This window comes from Martes martes, assembly GCF_963455335.1.
Source record: "Martes martes genome assembly, chromosome: 5".
Classification (NCBI taxonomy): Eukaryota; Metazoa; Chordata; class Mammalia; order Carnivora; family Mustelidae; genus Martes; species Martes martes.
The window spans coordinates 135,044,763-135,067,238 of record NC_137892.1 but is presented as its reverse complement, the minus strand read 5'-3'; the positions used below and the strand labels follow the sequence as shown (position 1 = coordinate 135,067,238).

General features: G+C 39.8%; 1 protein-coding gene across 2 annotated transcripts in view; it reads right to left on the bottom strand.

Moving 5' to 3' along the window:
* The window catches only part of C9 (complement C9), a 51,418-nt gene that overhangs the window by 17,652 nt on the left and 11,290 nt on the right, over positions 1 to 22,476 (bottom strand). For both annotated transcript variants that reach the window (XM_080804612.1, XM_080804611.1), the window contains exons 2-6: positions 21,598 to 21,703; positions 21,038 to 21,182; positions 20,636 to 20,783; positions 13,161 to 13,299; positions 1,879 to 2,151 (exon numbers count right to left, since the gene is read on the bottom strand). In XM_080804612.1, coding sequence (XP_080660738.1) covers positions 1,879 to 2,151; positions 13,161 to 13,299; positions 20,636 to 20,783; positions 21,038 to 21,182; positions 21,598 to 21,703 — 811 coding nt within the window. The remainder of the gene's footprint in view (positions 1 to 1,878; positions 2,152 to 13,160; positions 13,300 to 20,635; positions 20,784 to 21,037; positions 21,183 to 21,597; positions 21,704 to 22,476) is intronic.

Genomic DNA, 22,476 nt, shown 5'->3' with positions numbered 1-22,476 from the left:
GTGAGGTTCTAGGGCGTTATTGCCACTTCTTGCTGTCTTCTGCCAGTTCTTCCTCTTTTGCCAGACCTTTTCTCTTTCTGTTGAAATTTCTTGAGTTAAATCTTGGATGTTCTCTTTTCTATTTACATTAACTCTTAGCGATCCCACCAAACCTTAAGACTGTGAGCACTCCCTACATATGAGCAACTCCCAAACTTACAGCTCAATCCCAAATCATTTTGCCAAATTCCAGACTTAGAACACCAACTTCCTACTTCACATCTCCAAGAGAATGTCTAATAGGCATCTCAAACTTAACCTAAAATTGAACTATTGTTTTTCTTCTTTCAACCTGTTCTACCTAAAGTGTTCTCCAGCTCAGTTGGTAGCAATTTCCAGCCTTCCAGCTGCTCAGGCCCGAAATCTTTGACTCGTGCTTGACTCTATACCTGTTCTATCCATCTGCACACACCTGGATTCCTGCAATAGCTTTCAACAAACCTTCTTACTTTTGCTCTTCACTCTCGTAATTTCTTCCCATTGAAAATATACTAACATATGTCAGTCTTCTAGTCAAAAATTCTACCGACCTCCCATGTCATTCAGAGAAAAAGCTAAACTCAGAACAGGCTGTGAGGTCGTTCATGATCTGGTTCAGTGTAAACTTTCTAACTCAGTCTCTTCTGGTTCACTTTGGCCCAATGGGCAGATATGTTTCCACCTTAGAGACCTGTCTCTAACAGCTCCTTCTGCCAGATACATCATCCCAACTATGACTATTTGGCTATTTCTTCTCCTTCAAATCTTTGCTCAGATTTCATTTCCTTAATGAAGTCTACCCTGAACTTTCTTTTTAGTATTGCCCTTGCCCAGCACTCCTGCTTTCCCTTGTGTTATTCTATTTTTTGCTTTATTCCATAGCATTTATCACTTTCTAAGTACTATATATCTTGCTTTTTTGCTATTAGGTTTATTTTGTCTATCTCTCCCTGCTGAACTTTCAGCTCCATGAGGACAGGAATATTCTTTAGTTTGGTTCACAAATGTATTCTAAGCCCTTGAAACAGTGCCTGGCCACATAAGAAAGCCACATTAAATATTTGTTGTATGATTTAAAGGATTTTCCAGCTGCATAATATGGATGGGTATGCATTTTAACATAGAGACGAGGTAGAGAGCCATTCAAAACAATTGTATGATTAGGCACAATGTAAGTACTAAAAGTGAATTATTATTATTTTTAAAAGAGGAGAGGGTATCTAAACATGTGACTGTGTTATCAGAAAAGGAAAAATGAACATTTTACCAGCATCATACTGATTACAGAAGGTGTTTTCTGTATTTCAAAGGCGATGAAACAAAATTCTACATCTGACTTAAATATTAAAGGACAAACACATTTTCAAAGGCTTAAATTAAATGTATGATTACAAAGTAAGCAGACCAATGTCATATGCAATGTGTACAATTTCATGGCCTCATTACTTTAGAGATGCTTTCCAGTGAGTAAATAGTCATCAGTGTAAGGCATTGTGATGAATTACCCAAATTCCTCAGTCTGATTCTTCATTGTCATTCTGAAGATGGTATAAATTCAACAGTCTATTACCACAATCTCAGTCCAAAAGCGTGCTCTGAATTCTTAATACGCTTGTTCTTCTGTTCACCACCACCAAACATTTCACCCCCTTATATTACAACAGATCCCATGGGCCTCTTCTCCAGTTAGCATTCTTCTTCCTGAACTCCTAGCCACATATTTGGGGATTTGTTGAGTATTTTTTTTTTCTCTCTCTTCAGTGAACTCTATATGCTCCAAACACTTAAACTTAAAACAGGGGGTTTAGTTAGTTTGAAAAATATCCCATTATATCCTTTGTATTAAGTGTTTGGTCTTACCGTTTTAGAAGAATGTGAGAAGAAGTGCTGGTAAGTCTCATTTTTGGAATATCTGAATCCAATTTTGCCCTCAGCTTCTGTAGGTTCGAAGAAATTTTTGTGAGGAGACTTTTCTTCTTCAGGCATACTTTTATACTTTTCAATTGCTTCAGTAGGTGTGAATTTTAAAGTTACATCTGCATTAAAATTTGATGTCGTCTCTTGGACAATGGTTTTGAATACCTCCATCTGTTCTTCATAACTTTCAGTTCTGAAATTTTTATCGGCTTTGGTCTAAAAGAGAATGATGAAATGCTGTTAAAAACAACATATAAAAAGCCACCCCAAACAGACACAGATGAAAGAAAAAGCAATTATTTGAAAGGGATTTGATTAAGGGAGTTAAGAGAGAAACACCCAAGTGACATCCCTGAGCTCTGATAGGGACTCCATGACTCTGAGGACAGGACACAGGAATCTCATTGTGGGTCTGATTCCTAGTCTATGAAAAAGAAATACTCACTACACACAGCCCAAAGGCTGTTATGAGATAATGCAGTGAGATAATATATATGAAAGGCTTAGAACAGAGCAAGCTTTCAAATGTTAATCTGTTAATAATTAAAGAGCAATTTGCCTAGCAGATGTACAATATATTACCATTTGTGTAAAAAAAGAAAGGAAGAAAGAAATGATAAAGCCAACCCTGACTGAAGGCTAGCACAGCTTTGAATATTTTACACATGTTAATTAATTTAAGCAGAAAGGTTAAGACTTGAGCTCTGCACTCTCAACCTTTACACTCTCTTGTCCCTTAGTACATACGTACACACATAAATAAATAATTTAAAAAAATTAAAAAAAAGAACAGGAAAGCAAGCAAGCTAAGAAAGGTTTTTACGTGCACCCAGAATTACTGGAAAAATCGACAAAGCTAAGTGTTTGCCCTTGAGAAGGGTAACTGTGAAAGGGAAATCTGGAATGGGAGCAGGTTTATATCTCCTTGCATAATCTTTTGTGATGTTCAGACTTTTTGACTGTTTTTTTTTAACACTTTCATTTTTGCATGGAAACAAAACAAAACAAAACAAACAAACACCCAAACTAAACAACCTAGTTAAAAATTGAAACTTTCTGTTAAAGAATTCTTTGTCAACTTGACAATTGTCAGGTGTCAGTGGGAAGTTTGTCAATTTCAGTGGTTAAACTCTTTCCAGAGGTCCTCTGCAATATGTTGTAACTTTTGTCTGAGAAGGAGCCACCTATCTCTTCAGTCAGTGGCACAGATTGGATTCATAGTGTACTCTGGGGGACAGTTCTGCACAGGGAATGCTATAGTCTGAATGTTTATGTCCCTCCACAAAATCCATACGTTAAAATACTAATGCCCGTGGTGACGGTTGGGCAGAGGGGGATCTTTGGGAGGAGGCTTCATGAATGAGGTTAGTGCTGTCATAAAAGTGACCCCACAGAGCTTTGTAACCCCTTCCACTGTATAAGAATGCAAGAAGTCTGCAGCCCCAAAGAGGGCCCTAACTCAACCAGACAAGCACTCTAATCTCTGACTTCAAGAACTTCTGATGTTCTCATCTTCAGAACTGTGAGAAATAAATTTCTGTTTTTTGTTTTGTTTTGTTTTGTTTTTGTTTTTTTTTTTAAGCTACCCTGTTTCTGGTATTTTGTTATACTGGCCTGCATGGACTCAGACAGGGAAACTAAAGTTCCCATCTAATGGGAATGACTAAAATGTATATAATTTTCATTAAAGTTAGGCATGCTGGGAAAAGTGCTCAATGTAAAGGGTTGAGTAACCTAACCACATCACTTCCCTGTTTAAAATCTTTCAGTCTTCCCACTGCCTTTAAGATCAAGTCTAAACTAGACTTATTCCAAGTTAATCTCTCCCTGACTATATTCCAACCCTTTAGACACATTTTTTTATTTTCAGAGCCTGTGCTTCTTCCTACCACAGAGCTCTTTTATGCTGCTTTTACTTTCTGGAATGTTCTCTGACATCTGCCTCTCCCTCCCCCTCCCCCATCAAGAACCAAACACAACACATTCTCTCACATATACACACTTATATGGCTTGACCTGGTTAATTCCTACTCCAATTTCAAGTCTTAGCTTAAAAATCACTTCTTCAGGGTTGAAGGGGTCTTTCCTAATCCCATAGACTATGAAATCCATTTTCTATAAGCTCTCATGCCTCTTAAAATAAAAAAAAAAATGCAGGGTGCCTGGTGATGCAGTTAGTTAAGTGTCCAACTCTTGGTTTTGGCTTAGGTCATGATTCCACAGTCCTGAGATTGAGCCCCACATTGAGCTCCCCACTCAGTGTGCAGTCAGCTTAAGATTCTCTCTCCCTTTGCCCCTACCCTCTGCATGCTCTCTCTTTCTCAAACAATAAATAAATTTTTAACAATAAAACAAAATGAAAAATCTTTTCTTTTATGATTGCTTATTTAATAGACTTTCTGATGGTAAGCTCCAAAAAGTCAGGGAACATGTCTTTCTTATCCACACACCACTATAGCCTTATCACTTAGTAAAGTGTCTGGCCTATAGTAGATGCTAACAAAAATGTATAAACTTTAACATAGCTAACAATAATAACTAATATTTACTGAGTGCTTACTCTATGCCAGGGGCTGTTAAAAGTGGTTTACATAGAATAAGACATTTAATTTCTTACCTTTAATATAATTTCTGTAATTATCCCCATTTTACCAATAAGAAAACAAATTAGGAAATTTGTCCAAGCTCGCACAGCTAGCGTTGAAACCCAGAAAGTCTTATTCTAAGGCTTGGCTGTTAATTCTTATGCTACCCTGCCAAAGAAGGCTTGACAAATTCTGGCTAGTAAAATAAAGGATTCATGGAAAAGATTGCCTTGAACTTGGCCTTGAAAAATGAATAGGATTTCTGTTGCTTTGAGATCTGAGGTTAGTGAAAGTGTTGCCGGGTGAACTGGTGAGACTCTGGGCTCTAGGGCCTGGACCAGCCCATCCGGATGAGTCCCTGAAGGTTCTTGGTCATGACTCGGAAAAGAACTTGAGGACAGACACTCAGCACAGTGGATGAGCATCGTAAGTGGGAAAGTTTATTAAAGTGAAAAGTATACTCTCAAGATAAGGAGAGCAAGGTGAGCTTGAGAGAGAGCTTTGCACACTTGGGTTTCTGTCTTTTATTGACAGCTATTAACTAGGGGGTAGAATATTTATCGGGGCGGGAAGCAGGGCTTTGCACTTTTTCTTCCTACTTTTGTCAGGGGTTTCCTGTCATGGCACCTGCCATCTTGGGCCTGTCTGGTTTGCTCTGGCTTCTTGTGGAGTGCATCAGGATAGGCCCCTGAACTTTCTGAGAGTGGGCCATGACTTCCTTGTTGCTAACTTCCAGGTATCCTGTTAGAACCTAACTGCCCACTCTAATAGGAGCCGCTGAAGACAATTCTACTCAATCTTCAAAGTTGGAAAGGGACAAAGCTGAACAAAATGTCACCAGAAAAGTACTCCTTGACTCTCCTGGAAGGCCAAGCTCTTCTTAGCTTCCTGTGTGCTAATTGGCTGCAGGATAAGGGTGGTGTAATTTGTAAGCACCTGCACTTACTCCTGACATGGCTAAGAATAAAGAGGCCTTGGCAGAGATCAGTTTAGCAGTGTGGAGAATTGTTGGCAACTGTAAGAGAACGTTGGTCAGGGTATCCGTTAGGAAGCTGTTGAATGGTCCTGTCTGACTCTGCTAAGATGACAGTAGTGAGTAGAGTCTGAAACAGTGAAGATGGGGTCAGTCCAAAAAGAGGGCTCAGTTCCATGACAGACAGTCAGAGATGGACCAATACTGGGAATCATCATGAAGAAAGAGCAAAAAATCTTGGAAGAGAGGCCAATGATGCAAGGATAGAAGCAAATTTCTTTATGAAAACCCAACTAAGCAGATGTGGAGAAGATGAAATTTGAGAGAGGGACAAAGGGGCTTGCATGTTCCAGAAGGCCATGCATATTATAGGGGTCAGCTCAACCTGTCCTATTTAAAGGTTTATACAACTGATGCTTCTTGAAAAGAAAGAAACATTATTTCTGGAACTGGGAGTGGAAGAGATAGAATATAACCAATAAATATTTCAGAGTTCAAATTGAAAAGAAGAAGGTGGGAGAGCAACTGGAAATAGAAGGTTAAAAAGGGAAAACTGTTAAAGATGCAACTAAGACTTTGTACAGATAGATCATAAAAACATGCATTATTTATTATGATTATTAAAGTCATGTCTCACTAATTGAGAGAAAGAACCTGGGAAGAGTAGATTGACTGCCATCTCATCAGCCACCCTCAGCCATGGTACAGAGAGAAGCCACCCACACACTCCCAACATTTTAGCTACTAAATTTTGGGGTAATTTGAAATTTAGTAATAGGTAACAAATATGGTTCTTCTCCATTATCTTGAAGAGATCATTTTCTGTGTTTGTATCTGAAATGTTAATATGCTCTAGGTTTCATTCTTGATGTTCTTTTCTCTCTCATTGTATACTTCCTGGATGATCTCAAGGATTCTCAAAATTTTAATGGTCATCCATATGTTGATGCTTCTTAAACTGCCTCCAATTCAGATCCTTCTCTCTCCCCACACATCTATGTAACATACTCTTTGCAGGATCTCTTCATCTAGATGTCACATAGACCTTTGCATTCAAAATTACCAAAATTCAAATCATTGTCTTTTTCTTGGACTTGACTTTGACACTTCTTTTGGAAGATTCCTCCCTCCCTGACTTCCAAGATCTTTTTTTGATGGCCTATCTTCCAGTGGGAGTGTCTTTGACTTTCCATCTCCATACTTTACATCCATGATGAGTATCCTTTGTTATGGCTAGATGTTGTTCTAAGCACTTTGCACTTATTAACACATTTAACCTTTTCAAAATCTTACGAAGTATGTATTATTGCCACTCCACTGTATGATAAGAAACTGACATTCTGGAAGATAAATAAGTTGCCTAATGTACCATGGATAAGTGGAGGAATTTAGAAGAATTTAAACCCAGGGAGTTTTCATTTAGAACCTGTCAATTGACTGCAATGTACACTGTCACCAATTCATTAGTGACCTCTTTGTTCTTAAATATGCCAGATTTAAAAAAATGCTGGATTTCATTTCTTCCTTTCAGTCTCTACTCTTATAGTAGAGTTTAGTCTTTCTTCATTTCCTTCTTGGACCATGAAATAGCCTCCTTCTGTCGTTACCTCTCTGGTCTTGTCCTTTTGAAATCATATCCCCCAAACACAAAGATTTAAAATGGAACTTTGACCATGTTGCTGTCCTCAGGGGCTCCCTTCTCATGCTCAGGATCACATCCAAAGTACTTAATATGGCATAAGAGCACCTTCATTATTTGATTTCTACCTGTGACTCCAAATTTGAATTCATATTAGTTTATCATAGACCATAGTTCCTTTCAAAATAGCAGTTCTACAAGACCAGGCTTATTGTTCCTTGGAAACATCAATATACAATAAACAAACCAGCAAGTACATAATAAATCTGATCTATATTCTGCTGGGGCTTCTAAATGAACTCATGTGGCAGTAGAAAGTACAGTTGGAATGTTAATTAAGCCTCTGTTTTCCATTTTTTGGTCAACTTCAATGGCAGTTACAATTACGTTTACTTGATTATGGGCTCTTGCCTTTGTTAGGAACATCAGCTTTTAAAAAAAAGATTGTTGGGGAGCTTGGATGGCACAGTCAGTTGAGAAGCTGACTCCTGATTTCAGCTCAGGTCATGTTCTTGGGGTCATGAGATTGAGCCCGGCATAGGGCTCCACACTCAGCCAGGAGTCTGCTTGGGATTCTCTCTCTCCCTTTCTCTCTGTCCCTAACCCCCCAGACTGGCTCCCCACCCTCTCTAAAATAAATAAATAAATCTTTTAAAAAGTAAAGATTGTTAATATACTGCATGCACTTATTTATTAATTCAGTAATCATTTTTTAAAGATTTTATTCATTTATTTGACAGACAGAGATCACAAGTAGGCAGAGAGGCAGACAGAGAGAGAGGAAGGGAGGCAGAGAGCCTGATGCGGGGCTCGATCCCAGGACCCTGGGATCATGACCTGAGCCGAAGGCAGAGACTTTAACCCACTGAGCCACCAAGGCGCCCCTCAGTAATCATTTTTTTAAGCAAAGAATTTACAATGTTAGTTTCTCAGGATTCCATAGTATATAAAAGAACTAGAAACTTGACTTAGAATATGTATGATACAGCAAAATAAATGCTAGGGCAGAAAGGAAAACAGAGGCTGTTACATTAATTTGCAGGTGGGGCATCTAACCCAAACAGAGAACTAAGAAGAGAAAGCTGATGGGGGAATGGTAATCAAAAACCAGGTCAGGAATGACCTCTTTCTCCCTACCACAGAGATTGACTATTATCCTGCTGGCTACAGGGAAACACTCACTAAATTTAAGCAGCAAAGTGATAAGATCAGGCTAATCATTTATCTTCATACTGATGTGTGTGGAATGAATTGAAACTGAGCAAAACTAGAAGTCCGAAGCTGATAAGAAGACTCTCATAGCAGCTTTGCTGAGAAATGAAAGATGCGTAAAGCTCTGGCTATGGCAGTGGAAATGGAGAAGAGGAGACATATTTAGGATACATTACAAAATAATGGAACTTGGAGATTGATTGGATATTGTAGGCTTCGAGGGAGATGTGTCTATAGAGGAAGTCATTAGGATGATTCCCATATTTTGAATTTAGTGATTAGGAAGATATAATTTCATTGTTTCATTGTATCCATTTAAGTGAAGAATTCAAGAGGAAGAGTCAGGGAACTGGGTCTAAGAGTGGATATCAGCTTTGGGTATGTTAACTGTGTGATGCCTGATACAACTAGCTAAATAGGTATCCAGCTCAGAGGGAGACTTGGGCTGGAAATAGAGTATTCATAAACCATCAGGTTAGAGGTGAAAACTGAAGCCACAGAAGGGAATGAACTCAACCCAAGGAGAATATGTAGACAGAGACTAGTGAAACAAGGCAAAGTAGGGACTCTGGTGAGACCTATAGGTCTTAGGGCTGTCCTAAGTAAAGGGAACTCAAAAGAAACTTCAAGATGGACTTTGGCAAAAGGTAATAGAGATTTGGTGTTGTGGGCTGTACTGTGTTCCCCCCAAATTCATGTATGTAAGTCCGAAGCCCATGTACCTCAGAATGTGACTATATTTGGAGGTACAATCATGAAAGAGTTAATTAAATTAAAATGAAGTCATTAAAATGAGCTCTAACCCAACACGACTGGTGCCTTTCTAAAAAGAGGAGGTTATAACTCAGACCAGAGGGAAGAGGCTGTGGAGATACAGGAAAATTGGCACCTACAGGCCAAGGAGAGAGGCCTCAGAAGAAACCTGACCTCAGATTTCTAGCCTCTCAAATTGTGAGAAAATAAATTTCTGTTGTTTGAACCATCCAGTCTGTGATACTTTGTTATGGCAACCGTAGTGAACTAATATAGTTAGCGAATTAATAGGAAATGCAAAACTTGAGACAGCAAATGTAGATAAGAAGAGTATGCGGAGACAGATGTTTCCTTCTTATGTTTGTGTTTCTTTTAGTGAGAGTCTTGAAGTATTTATTTTTATATATTAAGAGGGGGGGGGGAGATGAAAGAGAGAAGCGTTGATAGAAGGCTTACGTTGATAATCAGCAAGGCACTTGGCATGGAATCCAGCCTATAGAAAGACACAGTCTCTACTGAGACAGAAGAGAAAGATGTTAAGGGTAGACTGAGTGAGAAGTAAGTTCGTACACAAGGATAACTTTGAAGAAAAAACTAGAAAATTCTTGACTAGGCTTGAGTATTCTCTGTCAAGTTGAAGCTAACTCCATCTATTGAGCTCAAGGTCAGAACGGTCAGATGAGGAGCCTGAGGGGGTTGCTGGAAATTTTATACCACCCCTGTGGGGACAGAGGGGCAGGGTAGTGCAGCCTTGGGTGAAGAGTGTGGACCTGCTGAGCTGTGTGGAGGCCCCGGGTGAAGCTATAATGCCACCAGTTCTTATGTCGTTATGATTTTCTCTAAGCAGGACAAGTTCACAAGAGGGCCAGAAAAATAATAGGGTTCATCTAAAGTTGGAATGTTTCTGGTTTATAGAAGGAATAGAAGGCGAGGACACTGATACTATTATCAAGAGTGGTCAAAATGGATCGGGATTGATTAGAGGAAGGAGTTGAAGACCGGAGGAGCAAGATGGACTGGGAGGAAAGCCAATGCCAAAGAACTGGGTCTGGATGGGACCCAAGAGTTCATTTGTGGTCATAAATGAGAGTGAGAGCTGAGAGATAGAGATGGGCCAGTTGCAGTGAGGCAAAGGGTTAAATGCTGGATTCCCCAATGTTCAGATGCCAGGGGCAGCACAGTTCTGCTGAACACAGGCTAAGGATGGGAGTGGCTCTGGTAAAACAGACACAGGAAGTTAAGAGGCAACGAGAAGACACTGGCAGCCCACAGGATGTAAAATCACCAGGTTTCAGGCAGGATTTGGGGTGGAAAGGACAACTAGAATCCAGGTGCATTTTACAATTCTTCGTTGATCTCTTAAATCTTACATATTCATGGTGACCCAGGTTTATAGAGAATGGTAGTGAAAACCTGAAACCTGATTTACAAATTACTTTCCAGAACAAAAGTGGAGAGCACCAAAGAAAGCTGAGGAAAAAGTAACTGATTTGTACATGTCACCATCCCTGTTTTCTTCCCCCTAATTGCAGGCTTCAGTGGTTCATTATTACTTCTGACTTACTAGATAGCCAGTAAACCTTGACCTGTAATGTGAATGCTAATTACACACTAAATTGTAGTGAAGTCTTTTACTAATTATATTCTTTAAAAAGGGAATGATAGCAAATATTTATTAAGGGTTTGCTATGTGCCGGTAACTTTCCAGCTGTTTTAGATTCATTTATCTTTACGAGATAGGCACCGGTATTTCTATTTTACACATGAGGGAATGGAGGCATGGTGAGGATAAATAATTTACCCAAGATTTCACTGCTGCTTAGGAGCGGAGCCAGGATTCCATTTTATGTACTGTGTTCTGGAGAGCCAGAGGACCAGAGCCACATTTGAGAGAAGAGGCACTGAGGGAGTGTGAATGTGTCAGAGGCAGACGTCATTATTAAGAAATATTCCTCATACACCAATAGTTTGGTAGAATTCTTTCAAAACATAAAAGACAGTAAATTACTTTCTATGAGTAACAAAGACAGGATTTTAAAAATTAATTCATCCAACAAAAATGTGTTGAGCATCGTGTGTACACATATATTGCGTAGGGTATTAGCATTAACAGGCTATAAGGAAGTATAAAATGCATTCAGTTACGATACTAAAATACACCAAAAAAGGAAGTAAACTAACCCATTGGCTATTAGAAGGTGTAGGAAGAAATTCTAATGAATCAAAATAGAGATTTCCATTGAATAAGCTCGTGTTCTTTTATGTATGGTAGAAACAAATTTGGCTACTTGCCAAGACCGTCACAGACAAGAGTGAGGGGACCACCAGCTGTTGTAGCACCAAGAAGGTGATCTGGGGACTTTAGCAAGCTTCCAGCCAACTCCACCAGCACTCCTCCTTAGCTGACACCGACTCACCATCCAGGCCCATAATCCTCTCTGCTTTTTTTTTTTTTTTTTCAATCAACTTGATGCCAAGACTCACTTAGAGATGTTTTTCGGATCTGAACTGATAAGAAGTTGCTACAGTCTTCATTTCTCCCACTTTGTGTGAACATCAATTAGTTTTGCTTGGCTATGAGATGCTGCTCCCAACCTCCGTGGGACAGAAGCAATATACAGGGTAAATAACACATCACCTTTGTCACCTTTGTAAAATCCAAAATACTGAGTACAGAAACCCATCTATTTCCAGGGTTGTAAAGAAGAGAAAACAGGGAATTTTCTCTCCAAATGGAGCTTCAAGATCAGTCATAGGCAAGGTCCTGGCCCTGACCATCTCATGTCACTCACGGTCATTCCTACCCCTAGAGAGAAGCTAAGAGGCTGATCACAGGGACGAAGAGAGGAAAACTGTATGACGCAGACCTGAGAACTAAAAAACAAAGTAAGATGCCAACAACCCTTCTTCCATCAGCAATGACAAAGATCACCTTAACTTTGTGGTATTCTTTTTTAAGAAATTAGAACTTTTGTAATAACCTTTAGAAAGATGATCATCTTCCCCTCAGAAAAGGTGCTTAAAGAAGGTAAACTTGGCATGAGGGGGAAAAAGTCAATAATCCAACATGTTCCCTTAAATTTGTGGGAAAATGATTCCATGCTGGACTTACACGTACAAAAAAAAATAAATAAATAAAGGATGATGTGGTCACACATGTAAGAAATGCCAGTTGAATAGTACAGAATTTAACATCTTTAGTATTCATGGAAGAGTAGGAATGCCAGAGGCTGCAATGTGTATGGACTGTTTTATAACATTATTAAAAATAAAAGAAATACTAACTACATTTATTTAAAAGTATGTCGTGAGTGACAACAGTGATAAAAGACTTTGCAAAAACTGAATAAAGTAAACATTATAGATCGCCAATGGGACCATTGAAAAAAAGATTTTTGTAGCTCCTGGTTCAGAGTAAGCTAATATTATTCTTTATTTTTATCTTGCTTAGACCCAAAAAAATCTCTCTAATGGTGATAACTAGTAATCCTTTAAATGAAGGGGTCCAATCTGTGGATGGTTCTAGAGAATTTAGGTGACTTTCAAGAGGGTGGTTACGTTTGGGGTGGCACTGGGTAGAGTAAACCTCATTTTAAGAAATAGTTCAACAAGAGTTAGAGGGGTTTGAGGTGAGTGAAAATAGCCACTTACATTTGTTAGGCAGGCTTTACCAAGGGGAATGCTGAGGAAAAAACCAATGTCAAGATGAGTTTTTTAGGTAGACTAGCAAAAAAAAACAAGCTTAAATAGCATGAGCAGGGTACCCAGTACTTAAATCAGCATTAATTTAATTTATAGTTTTATCAGAATCTTAGATGATTCTTTTTATGGGGTCTGGGTATTTGCCAAAACTATCACTGGGTGCACATTACTGAGGGTTGGTTGTAGACCACCGGGAGTTTCCTAAAGAGATCAAAGCTATACATCTTCTTCTTTTCAGTCAATCATATATTCCCATCAGATTCTCATTCTACTGAAATTTTCACATTATTTAGTGTTACATTTATTGAAGTGGCATTTCAGCTAAAAGCTGAGCAATGCTTTTGCTTCTGAGGAGACTTACTTCATAGGCCAGAGAAGCCACGTTCCAGGGTCTGCGGTAGTAGACCTGGGCGTTTCCATCCCGAATGCGGTCGCAGAGTCCATGGTAGTACTCATTGTCAAAAGGTGTGGTTAGGGGGTCCATCCCTAAGATGTTGATCCTGAAAATGAACAGAGTAATATCAGAGATCCCAGAAGCTAATACAAGGCAGTCCTCTGTAGCTGGGGAAAGAGAGAGCTTTGGCTCATGTCCCCATCACCCCATATATGCATGCTACAATCAAGAACAGAAGCAAGGGTCTGCTCACTTCTGCTTTACGTCTCTGGCAGCAAGCATACCTTAGGAAGGCCTTATAAACTTCCAGGCAACGAGGGCACTGTTGAGAGCACAATGAAAGAAATGCAATAACTGGGGAACCAGGGACCATCTGGCTCCTAGAGTCTAAATTCCACCGCTGTAACTCTGAGCTAACCTCCCTTAGTGAGCTAAGAGCCAACTCTGTAATACCACCTATTTAAATTATTTGAGAACAGAGCATCTCAGGGGAGTTGTATAACATATGCATGCAATTTTTAATCTATGAATCAACATTGGGGCTCTTTCTCTCCCCATTCTCTTTAAACATAAGCCTTTTCCTCCAGCTGTCTCATTGCTTGTCAAGAACCTCATTCCCTCCAGGCTTCTATTATTTCTATGATACTTTCCAAGGGGAAATACAAAGATTTCAGCATCCTGACAAGGCATTTTCAAAAGTTCTACTTTTTCCTCTCAGCAAAATATTTTTATTTGGCAAGCTTTAATTCAGAAACAGAAATCTTATTTAGGTTTAAAAAAGTTAAGTTTGATTTGTAGACTTAAAAGCAATGTATGAACAAGGAGCAGTTCATTCTTTGGGAAGTACACTTCTGTTAATTGGAGGAATGGTCATTTGCCGTCTAGTCCGAAATATATGGCTCCAGACCAGGGAGGCCAAAGAAGGGTTTGCTCTGTATAACTGAGTTTGACACAAAGCAGAAATTCTTCCATGGTTCTAGACCACATCCCAAACTCCAATGAACTGGATTATAAATCTGGATGTTGGTTTCAAGAGTATTTTGTCAAAGGGTGTTGATGGTTTGCTCTAAAACCCATTGTTAATGGAAGAAAAATAATCGAGAATATGTTACCGCCAGTGGGTTAGTTAAAAACAACGTCTTCACATAAACGACACAATCTTTTTTTTTTTTTTTTTTAAGATTTTATTTATTTATTTGAGAGAGAGAGAGACCTTGAGCAGGGGGAATGGGGCAGAGGGACAAGAAGACTCCCTACTGAGCAGGGAGCCTGATACGGGGCTTGAACCCAGGAAGCTGGGATCATGACCTGAGCCGAAATCAGGTGCTTAACTGACTGAACCACCCAGATGCCTCCAGATGGCACATTCTTAATGAATTTTGAATCTGTAAAGAAAATGATGTTACAACTCAACTTTAAAGGAAGGTACTTAAGGAACAAATTTAGGAATATCTTTCTCAGAGCTAAATGTACTGTTAAAATTAACCACTTCTGACTTTTTGCTCTACCAGAACCTTTCATGAAAAATGCTGTGGCCCTAAAATTTAGCATAGGACCAAAAATCAGATTTAGTTGAATAAGAAAGAAAAAAAGAGACATTAGTATCTGGTTTACTTTCTTAAACATTTAATGCCTCATGACAGGTTAACATTTCAGCTTCACTTCTTCACCCATCTCTGTATCCACAGCAAATGAGTCATACTTTTTTTCCCTTTGGTATGACTAAGGTTTTGATACAAAGACAAGGAACACTGGAAACAAATGATCTGCATTTGTTTCTTCAACAAGCCAGTACGTTTTCTTTGTTCTATAGTGAACTTGTTCTTCAAAAATCTCTATTAACAGAGACCCTGTACCTCTTCACTTACAGGAAATAATGACATTAATCTTTGCTTATAATGATGATGAACTCTTGGGTGACTATGATGCCCTCGCAGAGTGTTTGTAGTAAATAATGAATAATATTAAGAGAGTTAATACACAGTCTTTGATGTCATGAAAATTATATTCAAACTGGGGAGTCGGATATATAACCACCAATTTCAAAAAAGAGTCCAAGGTCAAATATAGTTGATGAGCCAATGAGCAGCACAGGCAATCACCACGCAGGTTCCCAAAAGGAAGAAACCCCATGGCAGCGTCATAAATAGAGGTTAGAAGAAGTAGGATTTGAGGGGTGCCTGGGTGGCTCAGTGGGTTAAGCCTCTGCCTTTGGCTCAGGTCATGATCTCAGGGTCCTGGGATCCAGCCCCGCGTTGGGCTCTCTGCTCGGCAGGGAGCCTGCTTCCCCCTTCTCTCTGCCTGCTTCTCTGCCTACTTGTGATCTCTCTATCTGTCAAATAAATAAATAAAATCTTAAAAAAAAAACCTAAAAAAAAAAAAGAAGAAGTAGGATTTGATTTGGGTGCTGCAGAGTGGGGACGGAAGGGCAGGTGGAACGGTATGAGCAAAATCCTGCAGGTGGAAATGTGTATGGCATGATTTCGGGCAGTAGTCTTCAGATTTTCTGTTCGTCTACTCTATAAAAAATTATGACAAATTTTGCCTCCCTGCACAATGTTGGTGTGACATCTAAGATTTTTCATCTTAAGTTTAAGCTGTTGCAAAGGATATAATTTCTCAACATGCTATAAATATTTACATCTTATAGTTATTTTGCCTCTTTTTAAAATAAATCCAATGAACTATAAATGCCATAGTGATGGTGGGTGTCCAATCCCTGCAATGTTTATATTTCTTTAGAAACTAGACATTTTGTAGTATTCCTTTTGATTCTTTTTTTTTAAAAGACACTTTATTTTTTAGAGCAGTTTTAGGTTCATGGAAAAATGAGTGAAAGATATAGAGATTTCTCATATGAACCCATCCCCTTTTGATTCTTCAATCTATTTTTCTAGTCCATTTCCACCACAGAAATTTAGCTTAATGTAATGTTATTTTAGGTTGGAAGTTTTAATGGATCACTTTTTTAATACTTTTTTGTATCAAAAAGGTATTAATTGAAATTTTATAAATAATAGGTATCCTTTGACTATTGGGTCTAAATAATTAAAAACTCCTCTGGATTGAGTTACAATTATTAGCAGTATACATATGTATATTAAAAAAATTTAAGTAGTTAACAAACTTTTTTTTTTGTAAAGGTGTCTCAATGAATTGAATGGATATCTTTTTAAATTAAGTGATTAGTTCCTGCCTTTATGGATGAATATTACTTATTGCTAGAAAAAGACAAGATTCATGATCAATCATATTCCTACTTTCCATTTTTGTAGATATTAATGCTGATAAACTTTACTCACATACGTAAGTGGAAAAGAATAGAAGGCATTTTGTCATGGCAAGGTCACTTGATTCTTTGATCTCCTGAGTTTTGTGCCAAAAAAAGATCACTAGTCTATCATTAAGAATTATTTTTATAACCCATTATCTGATAATTGATTACAATATCTTTCAAAAAGAAGTGGAGATGGGTTGACTTATAAGACACTGGCGTCCAACTCAGCACCAATATTTGGAAATGTTTCTTGGTTCTTCCACCACAGAGTAAAACTGAGATGGGTGAGGGGAGCACTCTTCTTTTGGGAGGTGATAGTTAAGTAATTGTAAAAGGGGAAGGGAGAGGAGAGAATGGGCTTCACAACTTGGATCCTACTGAGTTGCTAAACTTACCGAGTTTATGAAAAATATGTATGTATGGAATTGAAGATTCACTGTTTGTTCAATAGATGAGTTAAGCCACTAATAGTTGAGAGAACTATTACTTAAAACTCACCTGTCTCCCCCTTAGAAAGTCTTTGCATCCCATAGTATGCATACCCCACTTTGAAGATTTTGTTTTACAGAACAGCAAATTGACTAGTTGGCTGGATCCATCTGGAAAGTTGCAATGAAACTGCTCCACAGTCTAAAGCACGACTAAGGAAGAAATGTTTCAAAACCTTTGACTTGGTTCCACCACTACAGAGACAGCCAGTCTAGTCTAGAATGAGCCAATTTTTTTATTCGGCCAAGAAACATGAAAACTTCTCATGGTTGGAAAGTCATAGCCTGGGAAATAAAAAAAGCATGTGTATTTTGGCAGCACCTAGAGATGCCTGTTTTCATGCCAACATCTAGAACCAAAAGCAGTTCCAATTTGCCAGGTGAACAGAAAAGAAAGCTCCCTCCACAGAAGGGGTGCTACGCTTAGATCACATAAAAAAGTAATTTGTTGCATACCATACATCACTTACAGCTGGCTTGGATTTCTATTTTTTCAATGAGCACAAGATGGGTTGGGGATTTCCCTAAACACTTCTGGAGAATCTCAAATGCCTACAGGGCAAAAGGCGGAAACACTTGTGTTACAAGGGAATTCTGCTGACATTAAGAATTTAAGGGGGAGTCCTTTGAATGAAAAAAAAAAGGTATAAATTAATGGCTGTGGGTACTTGTGACTTTCATGTGTGAAAGAGTCTAATTGTATATGACTGCTGGTGAGACTTGTTGAGATTTTCCAGGTAGGATTGCGTAGAAGCAGTTTCTAAGCCTGTTGCTATGACTAGGGTGCTTACTCCTATTACTTCTATTCAATATATCCCAGAGCCCCTTGGAAGAATAATAGCCACGCATGGTAAATAAATACAGAATGTTCATACGATTGAAGAATATCACCGATATAATAAAGCATGTCATTTTGAGAATTCTTCTTAAATATTAATTACTGATTTCCTCTCTTCTATACTCTTAATTCAAAAATTCAGAAAATCAACTTAAAGAGTTTCATTTTCTAAGGTTAATTTTGCTTTGAAGTTAGGGTGTTGATTTATGGGCTTTGCAGTGATGGGGGGAAATGACGTGGGTGGTGATGAGCATGGGGGGAGAGGCCAAGGTAAGGCGGCATGGTGAAAAAAATATAGTTTTCTAAAAGTCAGAGAAACTTGGGTTTAGTTCCACTAGAAACTAAAGAGTTCTGCTAGAATTGAAAGAGACTAAACTGGTCTTGCTGGCTTCCTTCCTTTTTTTTTTTTCCCCTGTAAAGTGAATATAATACTTTCTCTGACAACCTCAGGATTATTATGAAAAATCTATAGAAAAAAATGTAGGAAAGAAAGTTCAAAGCATTATGCCAATGAAACCTGTTGGAGAATAATAGACTTTAGGAAGACTGGTTACAGGTAATTGTTCATGGTAATGAGGAATTTAATAAAAAATACTGGTGAAATTTTTCTATGAGGACCTACTTCATTTTTCACCTCTTCAGCCAACCTTCCCCATGGCGGGGGGGCCCCCACCCTTTTCCTTGGTCCTGAAGACTCAACCCTATGTCATTCCCTGTCACCAGCCCTTACCGTGGCAAAAGATGATATAATTACCCAACTCCTTGGGATCCCTCATTACGAAACTTACTAGCAAATACTATATAATCAATTTCTCTGTTCTCTGAACAAAGAAAACTAATAGATTACGAACGATTATTTTTCAGCTGAGCGGGCTAAAATTTCTATATCCTTTCACAAGGTGTAAATTTGCATTGAGTGAAAATACATAATATGTGCAAAGCCCTGCTTCAAGCCCATCTGTTTAGATTAAGGAGAAAACTGCTTCTTGGACCCCAAATACAACAAAAACAATGTCATAATGGACTTCGACCATGGACTCAACAGTCTCTCCCTGAGGAAAGCAGGAGAAAGAGTCAGAACTCATTGGAGCAGGCTGTGATCTGGTTATAAGGTGTCCGACAACCCCCATACCATTTACTGACAATTATTAAAAGGACCTCCTGTGTTTGGAGACAAAGACCATACACTGTATTCAAGACTCCTACCTTCAGGCTAGGGGCCAAAGACACTTAGTAGGCAATACTTGAATGCTGCTAGGACGAGATTTTATAATGTGAGTAAAGGGTGTGTGAAATGTTTTACCCGTTTCCTAACTCTTGGTACCCTGGATTTTTCTCCTTATTGAGATTCAACAAGTGCAAGTTCAATCTAGCTTGGAAGGAGAAGACATCTCCGTTTATAGCCAACACTGATCCAGAGGCCTTACCTTAGGAACTGCCCCCTACCTTGGATAGGGTTTCTCAGTCTGAGCTCCACTGACGCTGCGGGTCTGGCTACTGTGTGCCTTTCAGGGTTGGCCCAATCCAGGGCCTCTACCCACTGGATATTGGCAGTGCTCCCTCACCCACTGAGTCCTCCATCCCATCCCCCACAGTTATGACCACTAGTATGGTTTCCAGACATAGTCAAATGTCCTCTGGGGAGCAAATCACCCCTGGTTGAGAACCGGTACCTTAGTCCCTCTATTAGCCTTGCTTTTACCATTGCCCTCATCTTCTTTCCTCTCCTTATCCCCGTCCCAGGAATTAAGTCCTGAACCTGAATTTACTTCTAGGGACCCAGTTTCAATCTTACCTGATGCCAATTGACAATATTTTAGAAGCACTTATTTTCATTAATTTATGAGCTGATTGATTGATTCACCTATTTATCTACTCCCCAGTGTTGATGGAGCATCTGTGATGAACCAGGCACCGAGAATTATGAGGTTGATAAGACACATCGCATGGCAGACAGTGAAACAGAGCCACATGCCATCTCTGTCAATCGACCAGTGGATGTGGGAAAAGATGTGTCTCTGTTGAGTACAATTTGGCAACAAATCTACCCAAAGTACCCCTTACTGAAAACAGCTCAGAACAACAAATGGAAACTATGCCATGGGCATCCCTGGAATGTTCTCTGACTATATGGAACAGAACAGAACAGAACAGCCCCTTGGGCCTACATCATTTTCCTAATTCCTAGAACACAGAACTCTGGTTAGTGGTCTTTACTTAGTTTTAGTGGTAAAACTCTTGAGTTCTAAACTGTCCAAGACTAGCTGGCCCTAGCCCCTACATTTTGCACAGAAAATGGGCGAAACTTCACTTTGTAATGAGAACCAGAGTCTCAACACCATCACCAACCAACGTCACAACTGCTTCTTCTGCGCTTTCCTCTCGGGTCAGCTCTACAATGCTGTACTCTTCTGAGAACTTACAACCGGATGTCAATCCAGAACAAGTTCCCATGGAAGACAGCCTTACCGACAATTCAAACTTTTGAACGGCCAGACCCACCACTGGCAATTCAATGTCAAGTGATAACATGTCACTTGAACATGGCTGTGGCCTTTCTGAAGTTCTTAACTGAGGTGTGTCACCTCCTGCTGGACTTGGAGAAAATCACCTATCATCCTGATTCTGCAGACCCCTTCCTGAGGACGGGCACTTTGTCCAAATGATCTCGAGATACTTCGCACTTACCTTCTTTTAAGCTCAAGCACGTTTCAAGGAGAATGCAGAGCAGGGGGCTGCCCTGGCCCGGTGCAGACCCTCCACCACCCTAGCACAGCAAGAAAAGATGGAGATCCCTTTCTCCCATCTTCATCTAGAAACATTTCAGCCAAATACAGACCCATAGCCTGCCGTCCGCCCCAGCTCAGATTCTTCCACGACTCTTTCACGGCAGGGGCGACGGGGATCACCTTCACAATCATCCTCATCTGAAAAGTCCCCGCAGTCATTGTCACCATTACACAGAAGCCGTCTCTTGATGCATCGGCCTGTGATCAAGATCAAGAAAGACACTGTGTTTCATGCCAGATTTCCTCTCTCTTCCTCAAGTAAGCAAATGGACTTTAATGATGGAGGGGAGGCAACAGGCACACACTTGAATTCTTTGTACAACATTTACAGAAAGCCCTTTGACCGGCCCCTTTCGCACTTGGAAACATAAGCGTGTAAAAGCAGACTTTGTTCTTTTAGTTCGCAAGTGCGCGCAGAAGGCCGTGGGGAGTAAGGGGGGTGCGAGGATTACCTGTACCACATTTAAAGTCATTGCCACAGTCCTCCTCCTCGTCTTCACAGGGCTCAGTAGGCTCACACTGTTTTCTGTCTCCCACTGCCTCTATGCACTTCTGCCCTTTGTATTGTCCAAAGATCTCAATGCTCCTTGAACGGAACTGCGCAAAACAAGCTGGAAATATTAGAATTTCTATGGCCAAAAAAGGGTAATGATCTAAAACTGCATCCATAGCACTGTAGCCTTCTAGACCCAGTTAAGTTGATTGTTTCAAGATGGAAGCCCTAAAAGTAGTCACCAGTATTAAAGTAATACCTCGCATGCTAGGGTTGGCTGTCTCTCCTTCAGCATCCGGTTCTTCAAGGCACACGTTTATTATTGTGTGCCATGGTGAGATTTCTAGGCAAATTGAGCCTCATCCACGTAGATATTTATCTTTCCTTCTTAGCTGGGAACTCAGTGGGGGTGGGGGTGGAGGCTTCCTGCCTCCTAGTCCTTTTCCTGGAGATGCTGGCAATACAGTTTCCATTTGGGGTTATTGGTGGGGAATGATATTGGTGGGGAATGACACTTACCTTTAGTCTGAGGCAAGGGTCACATTCCGACCATTCGCTCCAGGAGCTCATTCTGCAGTCTATGGGAAGTGGTTTCTCATTATCTTCTACTACCTGTGGGCCATAACTAAGAGAACAGAATCATCAACTTCATGGCGTGACTCGTGTCTGTGTCCAAAAAGTCTTCCCGAACCAGTCTGATTTATTTACTATTTTTCTGCTTTCCAAATCAAAGGACTTATCCTTTTTTTTTTCTAAGATTTTTTTTTTTAAGTTTATTTGAGAAAGAGAGAGTGAGAGATAGAGCATGAGCAGAGGAAGAGGGAGAAGCAGGATCCTGCTGAGCAGGGAGCCCCATGCGGGACTTGATCCCAGGACGCTGAGATCATGACCTAAGTCGAAGGCAGATGCTTAACCAACTGAGCCACCCAGGAGCCCCGAAAATCAAAGAAATTATCCTTTTACTAGATCTCTCATTTGACATTGGATCATAAGCTGCTTTATGTTTTCAGTTGGTCTTCTTATTGAATTCTTGTATTGCTTTGTGACTTAACTTTCGATCTAACCACAACATAGTAATGGTGATGAGGGAAACAGGCAAGGCATCGTGCTGCCTGTTTATGTGCATTAGTCTCAGATTTCCCGCTGCCTTCTAGAGACCTTTTTTCACTTTGCTTCCCCCAGAGTCTGAAAAAGCCTCCATTTGCCTGGTTCTTTTGTAAGCCAGCGGGTCCAGGCAAGCACCTGGGAGCCCAGCTTTCCCACCCAGCTCTGTTCATATCCTAAACAAGCCTTACCCTTCACACTCTGCTTCAGCACTAACTACCCTCACCATTCTGCATTTTAACACCTATACTTTGGCCCTTACAGCCTTCCCTCCCACCCCCAGACCCAAAGCTC